This window comes from Macrobrachium nipponense, chromosome 1 (genome assembly GCF_015104395.2).
Source record: "Macrobrachium nipponense isolate FS-2020 chromosome 1, ASM1510439v2, whole genome shotgun sequence".
NCBI lineage: Eukaryota > Metazoa > Arthropoda > Malacostraca > Decapoda > Palaemonidae > Macrobrachium > Macrobrachium nipponense.
In genome coordinates this window covers 192,508,353-192,521,740 of record NC_087200.1, presented here as the reverse complement: position 1 = coordinate 192,521,740, position 13,388 = coordinate 192,508,353, and the positions used below count along the sequence as shown (strand labels likewise).

The 13,388-nt window shown below is 47.7% G+C and overlaps 1 protein-coding gene across 1 annotated transcript in view; it reads right to left on the bottom strand.

Moving 5' to 3' along the window:
- LOC135219956 (U4/U6.U5 tri-snRNP-associated protein 1-like) overlaps nucleotides 1–12,691 on the bottom strand; it is a 63,829-nt gene extending 51,138 nt beyond the window's left edge. Inside the window, exon 1 of the mRNA XM_064257201.1 lies at nucleotides 12,506–12,691. Within this exon, the coding sequence (XP_064113271.1) occupies nucleotides 12,506–12,636 (131 nt within the window). The 5' untranslated portion in view covers nucleotides 12,637–12,691. The remainder of the gene's footprint in view (nucleotides 1–12,505) is intronic.
- Nucleotides 12,692–13,388: the final 697 nt, after the last annotated feature.

Sequence of the window (13,388 nt, the reverse complement as noted above, 5' to 3'; positions counted from 1 at the left end):
CTGTGCCAGTAAATCCGAAGTAGATTTCTTATCTAGCGCAGACGAAATTGACAACACTACATCGTCTGGAAAGAGGTTATCTTTCACAAAAGGAGCAAACAAGAGAGCAGGACTTCTGTTGGGACGTAACCCTTTTAGAAGCAAAGGAGCACCAAAGTTGCCTTTTCTTAAGGGTACCAAAGGCGATGAGCGAAGCTAACTCATCACATCCATCCCTAATGGATTTGTCAGCACAGGACAGAACACCAATCCAATCCTCCGCTAACTCCTGAGAAAGAGAAGGACAGTCTTCGATCTTGGCCGCTAAAGCGCCAATAGTCCAATCAAGGAAGCTAAATACTCCAAAAGTTTAATTGATTCTTTACAACGTGGTCCAACTCAGGCGCTGTAAAGAAAACTTTCGCTGCGGCGAAAGCAGATCTTCTAGAGGAGTCGATTAAACTGGAGAAGTCTCCCTGGGAGGAGGCAGAAACTCCCAGAGAAGGAGCTTCCCCAGTTACATAAAACCTATACCTCTTACGAAGCAAACTTAGAGGGAGGGTAAGCAAAAAGAGCCTTCCCTAAGTCTCTTTTCATAGACATCCATTTCTCCGTCTCTTTCAACGAATGTCTAACCGCTTTAGATAGAACAAGTTTTTTGGGAGGAGAGGGTCTGAAGTTTTCCTCCTCATCAAAAAAAGTCGAAGTTGGGGAGCGCGGGGCCGCTTTCTCAAAATAATCTGGATAAGATACCAGAAGAAATCTAAGGAGACGTGAATCAACACGAGAGGTGATGTGAATCCTCCTCCTCTACTTCTTCTTCATTCTCCGATACCGCCGAAGAAGTAGACGGAACTACAACCGGATCTGAAGGTTTCGAACCACCCTTGGACTCATTCATCCAGTTGGTTAACATCTCTAACTGCTTGCGCAAAGGCGCCAGAGACGAATCAAAAACAGTTAACGTAGGCTTGGAAGAGCCTAAATGTTCAGCAGGAGGCGGAAAAACTACTTGCGCCTCGCTCGGAGCCGCCGAAATTCGAGGCGAAACAGGCGCATCAGGCGTAACAGACGAAAAAGCGCCTAAAGAAACACCCTTAGAACTGCTAGCTACAGCGCTAAAACCACAATCTCTACTAGTAGATGGAGCCGAAAAAGGCACAGATTGAGGCGACGAACGAGCCGCTAACGGCCGCGGCGCAACCTACTCTCAGGCTCCTTATACCGCTTGACTGGAGGAGGCGAAGAATCGGCGCCTGAACGCCTCTTTAAGGGACGCGAAACGGGCGAATCTCGCCAAGAGCGCCGAGCGACCGGAGACGAATCGCTTGAATCATTCGAAAGGCGTCTGACCGCAACACCTTTCCAACGCTTAACCGAGCCCTGTTGAGGCGCAACAGGCTCAACAAGAGAGGCGCCTGTCTGTGGGCAAATCCCGATCGACTCCTTGGACTTCCGGTATGTCTTCTCCCCGGTGCGGGGGAGCTGGACAGTGACCTTTGTCTAGGAGACGTGTCAGGACAGACAGACGACACCCTCAAACTACAACGCTTACCTGAAGCCGCTTTCTCCAAAAACGTCTTAACTGAATTACCAAGTTGCAAAACCGTATTCGCTAGTACCGAAAATTTCTGATCTAAACCTCGATTCCAGACTGGCAATGGTGTCGGAAGAAACTACACGGGAAGCCGGAGAAGCGGGATTAGTAGGAGGAATAGGAGGTGTAGTTAAAGGAGACATAACAATTTGAGGAGAAACAGAAGGAACAGAAGCATCGCAAGACGAAGCGGAGCTAAGTCTACTTTCCCTAAGCGCTGCTTTTCTAATTCTGTCTTTAGCTAATTTCTCCGAGTATGAACTAAAAAACTTCCATTGAGAATCAGTCCAATCACTACACTCGTTACATGTTCGATCTGCTGAACAAACCTGTCCCCTACACTTAACACATTTAGTGTGAGAATCATATTCTAACTTGGATAATCTAGTTTTACATCCTGAGATGCAAAACCTAACTCCCGACGGACTAGAATCCGACATGGCAACGCCTAAATAAAAAGCAAAACTAACCACAACGCCAAAAAAGAGTACTTCACCAATTCCGAAGATCAATCCACAAGAAAAAAAGCGAAGCAAAGTCATCCAAACCGCACCGACCACCGATGATCACCGACGCCGGGCAGGAAAAGAATTGGATTCACCTGGGCAGTTGTACCTGGTTCTCCCGCGAGTGGAGGGAGATGACGTCATCACCACCAGTGTTGGCGACGCCGACGCGCTAAATTTGAATTTAGTATCCTGCCGCTCGTGGAAATCACGGCTCTATAATTGTTCGGTAAGACACTACATAAAAATGAAAATTGATGCAATTAATTAATAAATGAAAATGAAAAAGAATACTACAACTGCGATTCCACTTTCATTGCATTCTATTCATACAAAATAAGAGGCTCGTGCCGAGCGCATTCACGCTCTCGGCAACGAACGCACAGGGCAAAAATATAATGAAAAGAGTACTTACATTTTTCAATTACACACTTTCGCCCAAAATGACAATTTGTCGAAAATTGCATTTTTCCTAACTATACAAACCTGAGGTCCTTTAACAATAGGAAGTAGCTAGCGGCAGCTGGAACGGTCGTAAGCTTCGAACAAGGGGAGAACGGTAGTTAACTGCTTGTCCGACAGTCGCGCGCCGCGCGACTGGGAGGTAAACAAATCACTTTTGCTTTTGGCCCATGCAAAATACGCAGAGTGAGGGGGTGGCATGAGGAGGGGACTATATGTAAAGGACCTCAGTTTGTATAGTTAGGAAAAATGCAATTTTCGACAAATTGTCATTTGTTCCGATACGTAATACAAACCATCGGTCCTTTAACAATAGGAAGACTCACTTCTTGGTGGGAGGAATCTGAGTCTTTTGATGAACAGACTGGTGTTCGTCCATCCCTGGAATGCCTCCCTGGTCGTAAGAGCGAGGGAGGGATCCAAGCCTCTGTCCGATTGATCGGGGTGTGCACCGCAGGATCAATGGTCAGACCTCTGGGCCGAGTACTAAGAGAGAGGCAAGCGTATCTCTTCGTACCAGCAAGCAAGAACTTGTTCCTGTTTGCAAGAGGCAACATAAAGTATGGGTTGTCTCAAGCTGGCATCCACTTCCTCCCCCTTGTTGGAGGAAGTGGTGGATATACGCTCCTATCCCTAGTGAAAGGGATAGGATGGGGCTCTGTTGAGTAGCTCACCTGCATCTTGTCCTTATCCAGCAGGGTGACGACCGTGTCCCTCTAACCACAGGTAGAGGGGAAGAAAAAGATGGGAAGAGGAGCCAGTCACACTCTCATTCACCATCCATTCTTACGGTCACACCAGGACTCGATGCTGTTCAGCCTGCGAGGGTCTGGGTTCGCTACACAAAACGTGTTGAGCAGCACCACGGGTCCCAAGGAAAAGATCCAAGGACCTGTGGGCAATATCCCGAAGGTAGAAGGAAGGGCATGTGGTCTGGTTGGACCAGACCCCTGCCTTCAGTACCTGCGCCAAGGAGAAGTTCTTGTGGACAAGGCAGCATCTCCTTCGCATCGAAGGGGCGGTGAAGTCCATTAGGGAGGGGATTGTGAACGACTCGAACCAATCGTCAGGGACCGAAGGGTTCTGAGTCTTCGCTACGAAGTTCGGTACGAAATCGAGCGTCACGGATCCCCATCCCCTGGGTGCCTGACTTCGCAGGAGAAGTCATGCAGTTCCTCAGAGGAAAAAGAATGAAATAGTCGCATGACCTATCCCTCTTCTCTACTTCGGTGATGTCCAGTACCCATACTGGTCTGTCCGTTAGCAACGAAGTCTCTCGCATCCTCCTATCCCCATGCAGCGAAGTTCTCGGTAGTGGATAGGACACCGACACTCCATGGTGGGTGTCAATGGTATGGGTACTGTGACAAGCTATTAAAACGAAGTAATGGTTGCTGTGTAACAACCGAACTAAGTCAACAGCGTAATTCGTAACTGACTCGGGCGGGGCCTCTGGAACGCTGCCGACTGACTGCGTTTGGTAGGAGGCAAGTTGTCAAAGCATCCAAGTCACGTGACCTTCGCCTTTAAAGGGTTTATGCCGAGAGACCAAACAAATGATGTATTTGTTTGTCACCATGCCGGACAGCGAGGTGATGATTCTCTTAAGGCATGTACCCAACAGGCGAAAGTCAATTGCCTTCTAGAGACGAGGTCCTGAAGGTAAAACATCTCATGTTTGTTGAATCTCAGCTAAGGAGAAACAACACTATGTACCGTTGAAGACGAAGGTAGATATTGAATGCAACCTACGTCTTCACATATGAATCGAGAGAAGGATCTCAAGATTCATAACCTGTGCTTACAAATGACTGAAAACGCTAACCGCTATTTCATTGCTGTCCGGTGAGAAGTCGTAGTGTTTCAATGAAAGCGGGGCGTTCTTCGGTAATGAAAACACAGGTGAAAGCCGCCTGAAGAACTGCTTCTCATGGGCTGAACATTTGGAGGTAGAGCTGTCAGGTCGGAGAGTAGGCGATGTCTTCTGACACATCTTGTAATTCGGGTTGAACAATGAACAATTGTACACCTACGAATACGAGATATTTTGAAGACAAACTCAGATGTCTGCAAAATCATTCGCATTATCGCAGTGCGATGCAGCGGGAGACTTGTACAGACTTCTGTTACCGTGCGGTAAACAGAAAGATGAAAGAGTCCAAGAGATATCTCTGTTGAAAATTCTCGCAATGTCGAAGGCGATGGAATCTAGCGTCACCGCAGTAGATGGTCCTTCATTATTGCGAGAATCCCCGTTAATCAGACCCTAAGTCCATGATTGTTAGGCAGAGATACGGTTCGGTAGTCATCAAGCAGGGGAGAGAGAGACATACATGACCGTGAATCTCGGAGGGGGCCCAGCTGATACGAGCTGCTATGAGGCAGTTCAATACGCAGTGGTTGAGCCTGCTGACTCGTCATCCTGAGTTGCCAGGTAATCCATTATTCCACGAAGGAATGCGTTCGGCTAGAACTACCGAGCATAAAAGATATGCTCGGGCAATTATATTTAGGCGAAACGAATTTCGGTAAATATAAAAGTTGAAATGGTGTTGTCGTGACAAAACCCTAAGTATATAAAATTGAAACTGAAAACTCCTGGGAGGTTGCAGGCAACCCCGAGTTGCAGTTCAATTAGAATACTTCTCGTCTAAGTCGCAATCCGTAGAATAACTAGGATATGCGCCTACCCCTCGGACAATTCAAACTGCTTAGCAGAATCATGTCGCGAGGTTAATATACGTAGTATATTTGTTGGGATTCTGAACAACGATCTCCATCCTAAATTCTTTCCTTCAAGAAAACAAAATAAGGATTGGAGATCGACCACCTTCGTTCTCTATTAAAGAGAGTGAAGGAGAAGTCTTCCTCGAAGGAAAGCTTCAATGGTGAACAGAATACTAAGACGATAGTTCAAGCCAAACTGGATATTCCCGTTCCCAGATCTCCTCTATTCCAGGTTGGTCGCCTACTGTGAGATAGTTTCTTTCAGCAGCAGTCTTCTTCACAATGCTAGAAATTCCAGGAATTCGAGCATAGGCGAGGTTCCCGATTATCGTGTAACATATCGGGGATTCTCGTCTCGCTCACTTTGGACCGTGGTCTCGCGTAAGTGTTTGAAGATCGTAAAAAACTCGAACACTCTGAATGCGCTAGAAATTCCGTAGAATTCTAAGCAGTCTGCGAAACCCCCACCGAATTCGTTAAACGATATCGGCTGGTGGTCCTCTCGATTCCCGTAGAAATCGAGAATGGAGCAGGATTCCTCCTCAACGACCGGGGCTTACGTCAGGTAGGACCCGAAGGTCCCCCCGGTAGCGCAGTCCCGAACGTGGGATCCTACAAAGAAATCTCTGTAGGATCCTTCCCCTTTCCCTCGTAGCCGTAAGGAGAGAGGGAATGGGGAAGGAATTTGAATACTCGCTCGCCCTTCCCAGTGGAACTAGCAGTTGGAGAAGAGTCGGAGCAGCCATCGCCTTGCGGCGATGGCCTCTCAGAGTCTGGGAAAACGTATCGTCAGGAGAAACGTTTTCCCGCGGAGGGTTACGAACTCTCACTGTAGGTAAGGGTCTGCCGCCACTGTGAACGTCGTCTGGGTGGGGCTGATCGACACCTGACAGGAGAGAGCCGAACCGTCTCCTCCGACTCATTCCAGTCCTCGTCGAGGTCGAAACCTCTCAGGAGGACCGAGGAGTATTTAAATACGGTGTCCGAAGACACGTAGAAAACGCCCGCTGTCGCAGTAGAGGAGGTGGAAGTAGCTTGATCGACCGGCCAGAACTGAGAGAGCCTTCTTGTCCGGAGACGAGAGACACTGGTTCGAGACAGAATCGGCAAGCTCCGATTGCGGCAGACCCACCGTCGGTTTTGGGTTCCCTCTCGGGCCCCAAAACGACTCGAGCAGAGACGTGGGCTCTGCTGGTGGGAGCGGCAATCCTTCCGCAGGGTCATTATGCTGACGAATCAGCTTAATGACTTCTGCAAATTCCTCTGTATCTCGGGAGTAACCGCGTCTTGCGGAGTAGGACCGTCCAGTCCCTCCAACAAGAATAGATCCCTAGATACTCCTCCTTCAGAAGGAGGAAGAGCGGCAGACCCCTGACGGTCGCCTCCAGCTAATTGCGCGTATGTCCTGGTCGGTCCTAGAACCGTGCCTGGTCCATACGGCGTCATAGCGGGGTCGCGAGCGGCGCACCTCTCGCGATCACCTCATAGGTACCTCGCTCCTCCCGGCGTAGCCCGAGGAGGTTGAAGGTACAGGAGAGGCAGACCTGACGCTCCCCCCTAGCTCGCTGGCAGGACCAGCGTGCTTGGAGGGCTGCTGCTGATCGTCAACCCGCGGTGGCGATCGAGCAGCATGCCTAGCCTTGCCGCTCGCCTGAGGCGAGAGGCTTGGCTGAGAACGTCGACGCTGATCTCTAGCGTCAGGCGAGCTGTTGCTGGTTACCGTCTCCGCCCGGTCCCGATGGGAGCGGCGTCAGGTGACCTGCTAGGCTCGCTGTCACGGTGAGACCGGCGAGCGTCCTCTCGGCGCGTCGAGCCGCTGGTACCGACGGCCGCGGGGACCCCTTCCTCGCCTCAACCCGTTATGGGAGAGGCCGACCTGACGCTCCCCCCTCGCTCGCTGGCAGGACCAGCGTGCTGGAGGGCTGCTGCTGATCGTCAACCGCGGTGACGGTCGAGCAGCAGGCCTAGCTTACCGCTCGCCTGGGGCGATTGGCTCGGCTGAGAACGTCGAGACCGATCTCTAGCGTCAGCGAGCTGCCGCTGGTCACCGTCTCCTCCCTCCGGTCCCAAATCGGGAGCGGCGGACGGGTGACCTGCTAGGCTCTGTGTCGCGTCGAGACCGGCCAGCGTCCTCGGATCGCCGGCGTCAAGTCGCTGGTACCAGCCGTGGCTGGTACCGGGCCGGCGCGGGGGACTCCTTCCTCGCCTCAACCCGTGGCTGATCAGCGACCGTCACGTTAGCCCGAGCAGCCAGTTGATCGCTGCGAGAGCGTCCACTGGCCTGGCGAGAGTTGTGTGCACGACTCTCGCCAGTCTTCTGCTCCGCGCCGCTGTCTTGACGGCGAGCGAGCTCGGGCGTCAAAACTTTGGCTGGACGGTCTTCTTGGAAGAGCGTCCACTCGGTGCTTCTCGCGAACGAGAAGCGGCCGAGACGGAACCTGGTTTAGCGGCAGACCCGCTAGCACCAGGTGAGGACGCACCAGCCGAGGCTGGTGCCCTCTGGTCCCCGTCGACTTCTTCTTTGCAGAAGAAGCGACGGGCCCCGTTCCCGAAGGAACAGGAGGACCAGCAGAAGAGCTCCCCAGCTCGCCTGAGCGAGCCGGGCCCTTAGAAGATCCCGAAGGAGTCTTCTTAGGGGGGAAGGAGGCAACCTTCTTCTTCTTCGGCTGTTTGGCCTTAGAAGTCGAAGGGGAAGGAGAGGCAGCGGACGACGAAGAAGACGACGAAGACGACGACGACACCTTCTTCCTCTACTTCTTCGCCAGGCTCCGCAGGACAGACGTCAGGTCTTCCATCCAGGAGGGAGCCGGGGCAGTTGCCGAAGCAACAGGGCCCGACTGCACCTGTCCGGAAAGACCTGAGACTGTGACAGCATCACCAACAGCAGGAACAACAGGAACAGGTCCAGGAACAGCAGGAACATCTGAAAGTGAATGAGCAGCAGGCACCTGATCTGAAAGGGAATGAGCGGCTGGGACAGCAACAGGTACGGCAGGTACCACAGGAGAGACAGGCGTCCTGTCGGCAGCTACCGTCATCCTCGGCACTGGCGGCATGTCCAGGGGGGTACTCTTTGGGCAGCGGCAGTCCGGGGTCGGCAATACAAAGAACCCAGGTGGCGGTGGCACCGTCCTGATTGGCACGGCAGGAATTGGTTCTGGATTGCAGCCGTGGGTGTTACCGACATGACATGTGGTGTGTACACCAGGTGCGGTGACATCTCATATGCTGGTGTCGAGATTGTGGTTGTTGTAGTGGTTACCGTATCATGAGTGACCACTGCCGACCCCGCCAACCGCTGAATCAACCCCTGCAGTCCCAGCGACTCCCACACCTGTTCCAGGTCGTCCTCGCTGATGGCAAACCTGCGGAAGCAACAGTCGGGCGCCTCTGACGAATGCATATACGTTACACAGGGCTCGTTGCGGGAGCACTCTGCGACGCCCCCGCAACGAGTACAAAACCTCGTGAGAATCTACATCTACATCCAAGGTCGTCTCCCACGGATGTAGCACCTGCTGGTAACAGATAGATTAGTAAGAGGGGGTTCCCTCACGCACGGGGGGAAGACATGCCCCACCCCGAAACGCAAGGAAGACCCCAAATACAAAAAATGAAGAAGCTGAGCGGGGGGCAGGAAGGAAGACAAAGAATCGGCTACCAAGGGAGTCGCGGGGAGAGCTTTCCGACGACTTCCTGGCAGACCTTCGCTTCCCCCACCCCCGCACAGCAGTGAAAAGTAATATGAAAATGTAAACAGAATACTGCCCTTGCGATTCACTCATAGAACTTAAAGGAGAAAAAGATCAATTCCCGGGTAAGAACGGAAACTTGATCTAATAATATGATGCTATCATAAAATAGATGAAAATGAAACAGAATATGCCACTTGCGATTTCATTTCACATAAAAATCGTAAGGATCAATTCCCGGGTAAGAACGAAAATTGATCCAGATTAAATTTCATGCAATCAATAAATGAAAATGAAAAGAATATTGCAATTGCGAATCCACTTTCATTGCATTCTATTATACAAAATTAAAAGTTCGTGCCGAGCGCATCACACTCTCGGTAACGAACGCACAGGGCAAAAATATAATGAAAAAAGTACTTACATTTTTCAATTACACCCTTCGCCCAAATACATGACTCGGCGCGAGCGCGCCCGCCCTCGGCACCGAGACATAATTCAAGGGTCATAATTAAGTAATGAAATGAAAACAGTGTACTTACAGTTTCATTTTCAACAAACCATTAGTAGAAAACACAATATAAACAAAGCATACGACGATGAAGCGGGCAGAGAGCGATGACGAACACGTCCTTCACACCCGCGGCCGAAAGCAAAAGTGGTTTGTTTACCTCCCAGTCGCGCGGCGCGCGACTGTCGGACAAGCAGTTAACTACCGTTCTCCCCTTGTTCGAAGCTTACGACCGTTCCAGCTGCCGCTAGCTACTTCCTATTGTTAAAGGACCGATGGTTTGTATTACGTATCGGAACAAATACATGACTCGGCGCTCCTGCCCTTGGCACCGAGAACATAATTCAAGGGTATCAATTCATGAAAAGAGCGGAAACCGCCGCATCTACGGCAATAGCTCCATCTTGACCCATAATTAAGTAATGAAAATGAAAACAGAGTACCTACAGTTTCATTTTCAACTCAAACAAACCATAGTAGAAAACACAATATAAACAAAGCATACGATGATGAAGCGGGCAGAGAGCGATGACGAACACGTCCTTCACACCCGCGGCTGAAAGCAAAAGTGGTTCTTCACCTCGCAGGCGCGCGGCGCGCGCACTGTCGGACAAGCAGTTAACTACCGTTCTCCCCTTGTTCGAAGCTTACGACCGTCCCAGCTGCCGCTAGTTACCTTCCTATTGTTAAAGGACCGAGGGTTTGTATTCGTGTCGGAACAAATTTTAATTTAATTCATGTATATTATCCCTTTTTTGGAACCAAATTACCCCGAAAAATTACAGATATTTCTAAAGTAGATACAATCAAATGTTTCTAACGTTTTCGTACATCTGGCTGCCGAAAACCATAGAGGAACGACTACGGATAAGTGGATTATATATATATTTTTTTTTTTTTGCTTTTGTTTTTGCTAGCACTTTTCATTGATTTCAGTCTATATTAGTATTTTGAATTTCTTTAATAACCGTATGCCAGAAATACATGTAACCTTTAATGTTTGCATGCTAAGAATGGCAAAATCATCGTTGCCATATTAGTGGAGGCTTCACACATACGCCGATTCATTATTATAAACTGTTTCCATGAATTCTAGTTGTCATATGATGCAATAAAAATAAAATTGCTTTAATATTTACGTATATATACTTCCAATACATAGCCTAATTTCACCGATTTCAATGTTTTGTGTGTAGTTACTTATACCCAGTTTGGAGGGTCAAAACACATACCGAATGGCAACAGAGAGAGAGAGAGAGAGAGAGAGAGAGAAGAGAAGAGAGAGAGAGAGATAGAGAGAGAGAGAGAGAGAGAGAGAGAGGGAAGGCGAAGGACGAAGAAGGAAAGGGGTGGCGGTGGAGGGGGGGGAGAGGGTAGGTGGAGCTTTATACGCGTGTTCGTATCCATTTCTGCATAATGGAGTTTTTGTCTCTTGGTACAAGGACAAGTGTCGTTATTCTTTACGATTAGTGATTCACGATACACTTATAAATTACGGCACTGGGTGTAATGCACTATAGCAAAATCTCGTTCTGATACGAGTGTTCGTTACAGAAATAGGTATTGCCCAAAAATGTGCTTGCACTGTCTCTCAAACCCATAGTAGGTATGCTGCTTAGTTGTCAATCAAGTTTTTTGTAATAAAGTATTTTTTACAAGCTAGCTATTGAACAAATTTGTATTTTTCTCAATCAAAACATAAGCCCCTCAATGGTAATTTTCCTCTTTTAACGACTTTCTGGTCACTGCAAATTCAGCCCCATAATTTCTTATGGTGCGAAAACAGAGGCCCAGGGACCGAAAACGATTGCGTCACACTACGGCGATAATGCGGCAGTAAAACATCTTCATATCCAGTCCAAAGTAATAAAGATAGCTATATATGCACATTACAATTATACCAATTACATGAAGAGCTGATAATCTGCATGAATAACTGGTAAACTGTTCTGCAAGAAAGTTGAGTAAAGCAATTATTTACAATAGGTACAAAAGTCAAGATGTCGTGACGTCATAATACAGGACTTAAAAGAACGTTCTAATTCCAAAAAATAATTACTTAAATTTGAGTCAGAATCGAGTTACTTTTTCAATAATGAATATTTTCAAAGTAATCATCATAAATATGTAAAATATTGATGTTTTACTATTTATTTAAAAAATTATCAAAGAGCACTCTTTGTCGTCGTCTTCTACAAAACAGTTGTTTACTCAGTGAGGGAAAGTTTTCCGATTGTTGTGATGAAAGTGCCCCAGCGTCTGTGGGTACAAGTGGTGCGCAGATTTATCACAGGAAACGGTTAGTTTATTGACACAAGCGACTCCGTAAACATCATGATGGCGTCAATCTTCGAAATACATATTCGAGTTGTAAGTAAAAATGTTGAACACGTTTTGGTGAGATTTGCACTAGCCTACGTTTGACACCGTTTTCATCTTAAAAAAACCCCCCCCTCCCTTTTTAAATCTTAAAATTCGGCCTTAATTTCTAACTTTGGAGAAAATACTTACTTCGAAAGGAGAGTAGAGGTCTTTAGCTCCGTTTCTCACCAACAACAAGTCGCGACTGATGCCCATCTCCGATGTCAGGACGCGTTATAATGTACTTTTTTTGGGATTGTCCAAGCTGATCGAACATGGTCCACTCTGGACCCTACGGTTTTTTTCCCTTTTTTACCCTACCTACTTACTTCGATAGGAGAGTAGAGTCTTTAGCTCTGTTTCTCACCAACAACAAGTCGCGACTGATGCCTAGGTATCTCCGGTGTCAGGATGCGTTATACCCAAGGTACTTTTTCGGAGTGTGGCATGCATTGGACGTCTAGTACTAGGCTACATGGCCTGCATGCGGCGTTTTACCCTATTTCTGGTGATAGAGGTTCACTCTCGACGTGGGTTCGGAAGTCACGTAAAGCCGTTGGTCCCGTTGCTGAATAACCACTGGTTCCATGCAACTTAAAAACACCATTCAAACAAAAACAAAATAGCCTAACCTCTCCTAGGTAATCTAAACATCCTACTCCAGCCGTACCTGTGATGATGTCTATTTTCTCGGTCCTTTTCGCGAGATCCAGACCTAGAGCGCCTCTTCCTTTTCTTCTCCCTTCTGTCCTCTTTACTCTTTTCCCTGTCCTTGTCCTTCTTCTTTGAGGAAGACCCCATATTATAGTCTTTCAATCACGTAATTGGCCTTCCGCAGTTCTTTGACGCTGTCAAGTTTGTTGGTTGTTTGTCATGGGTCGAGGCAATTCCTTTATAACGGCGCCTCTTAATCGTAAGAGTTATCTTTAATTGTTAAGCTCTTTAATTATTTTTCTTTCTTTTTTCCACGTCTTATTTAAGATCTCTTTTCTTATTTCATTATGATCTTCTTTAAATAGGAATTTTCCAACAATATCTTTTTCATTTTCCTCATAAGGTTGTTGAAGGCCAATCTAAAAGAAAATGATAAATATCCTCTTCTGTATTAACACAAAAGGGACAGCAGGTGTTCCCATTGTGGTGTCTCTTTGTTATGTTTAGGTGCAATGAGTTGGTTCTAGCCCTAAAGAAAAGTATCGACCCTAAAGTGTTGTCGTAAATTTCTTCATCTTTTATTTCACTTTTCAACTTTTTACATATATTCACGGTCACTTTATTTTCCAAGTCTTCTTTCCACTCCACTGTGTCCCAGATTCTGGCTTTGTCCTGAATTTCTGTTTTGGACATTCTTTCTAGTTTTCTGAAATTGATTTTAATTTCATGCGTATACTTTTCCATTGTTTTCCACTATTTTCTTTCCTTTTCTTGCATATCTATAATTATTTTCTTCAGGAACTCTTTCCGTCCATTTATAGTATTATTTACATAACTTAGCTTTCCACTTATAATTTTGCTTTTCTTGGAAGATGCTCCTAGCTCCTCGTTAATGTGGC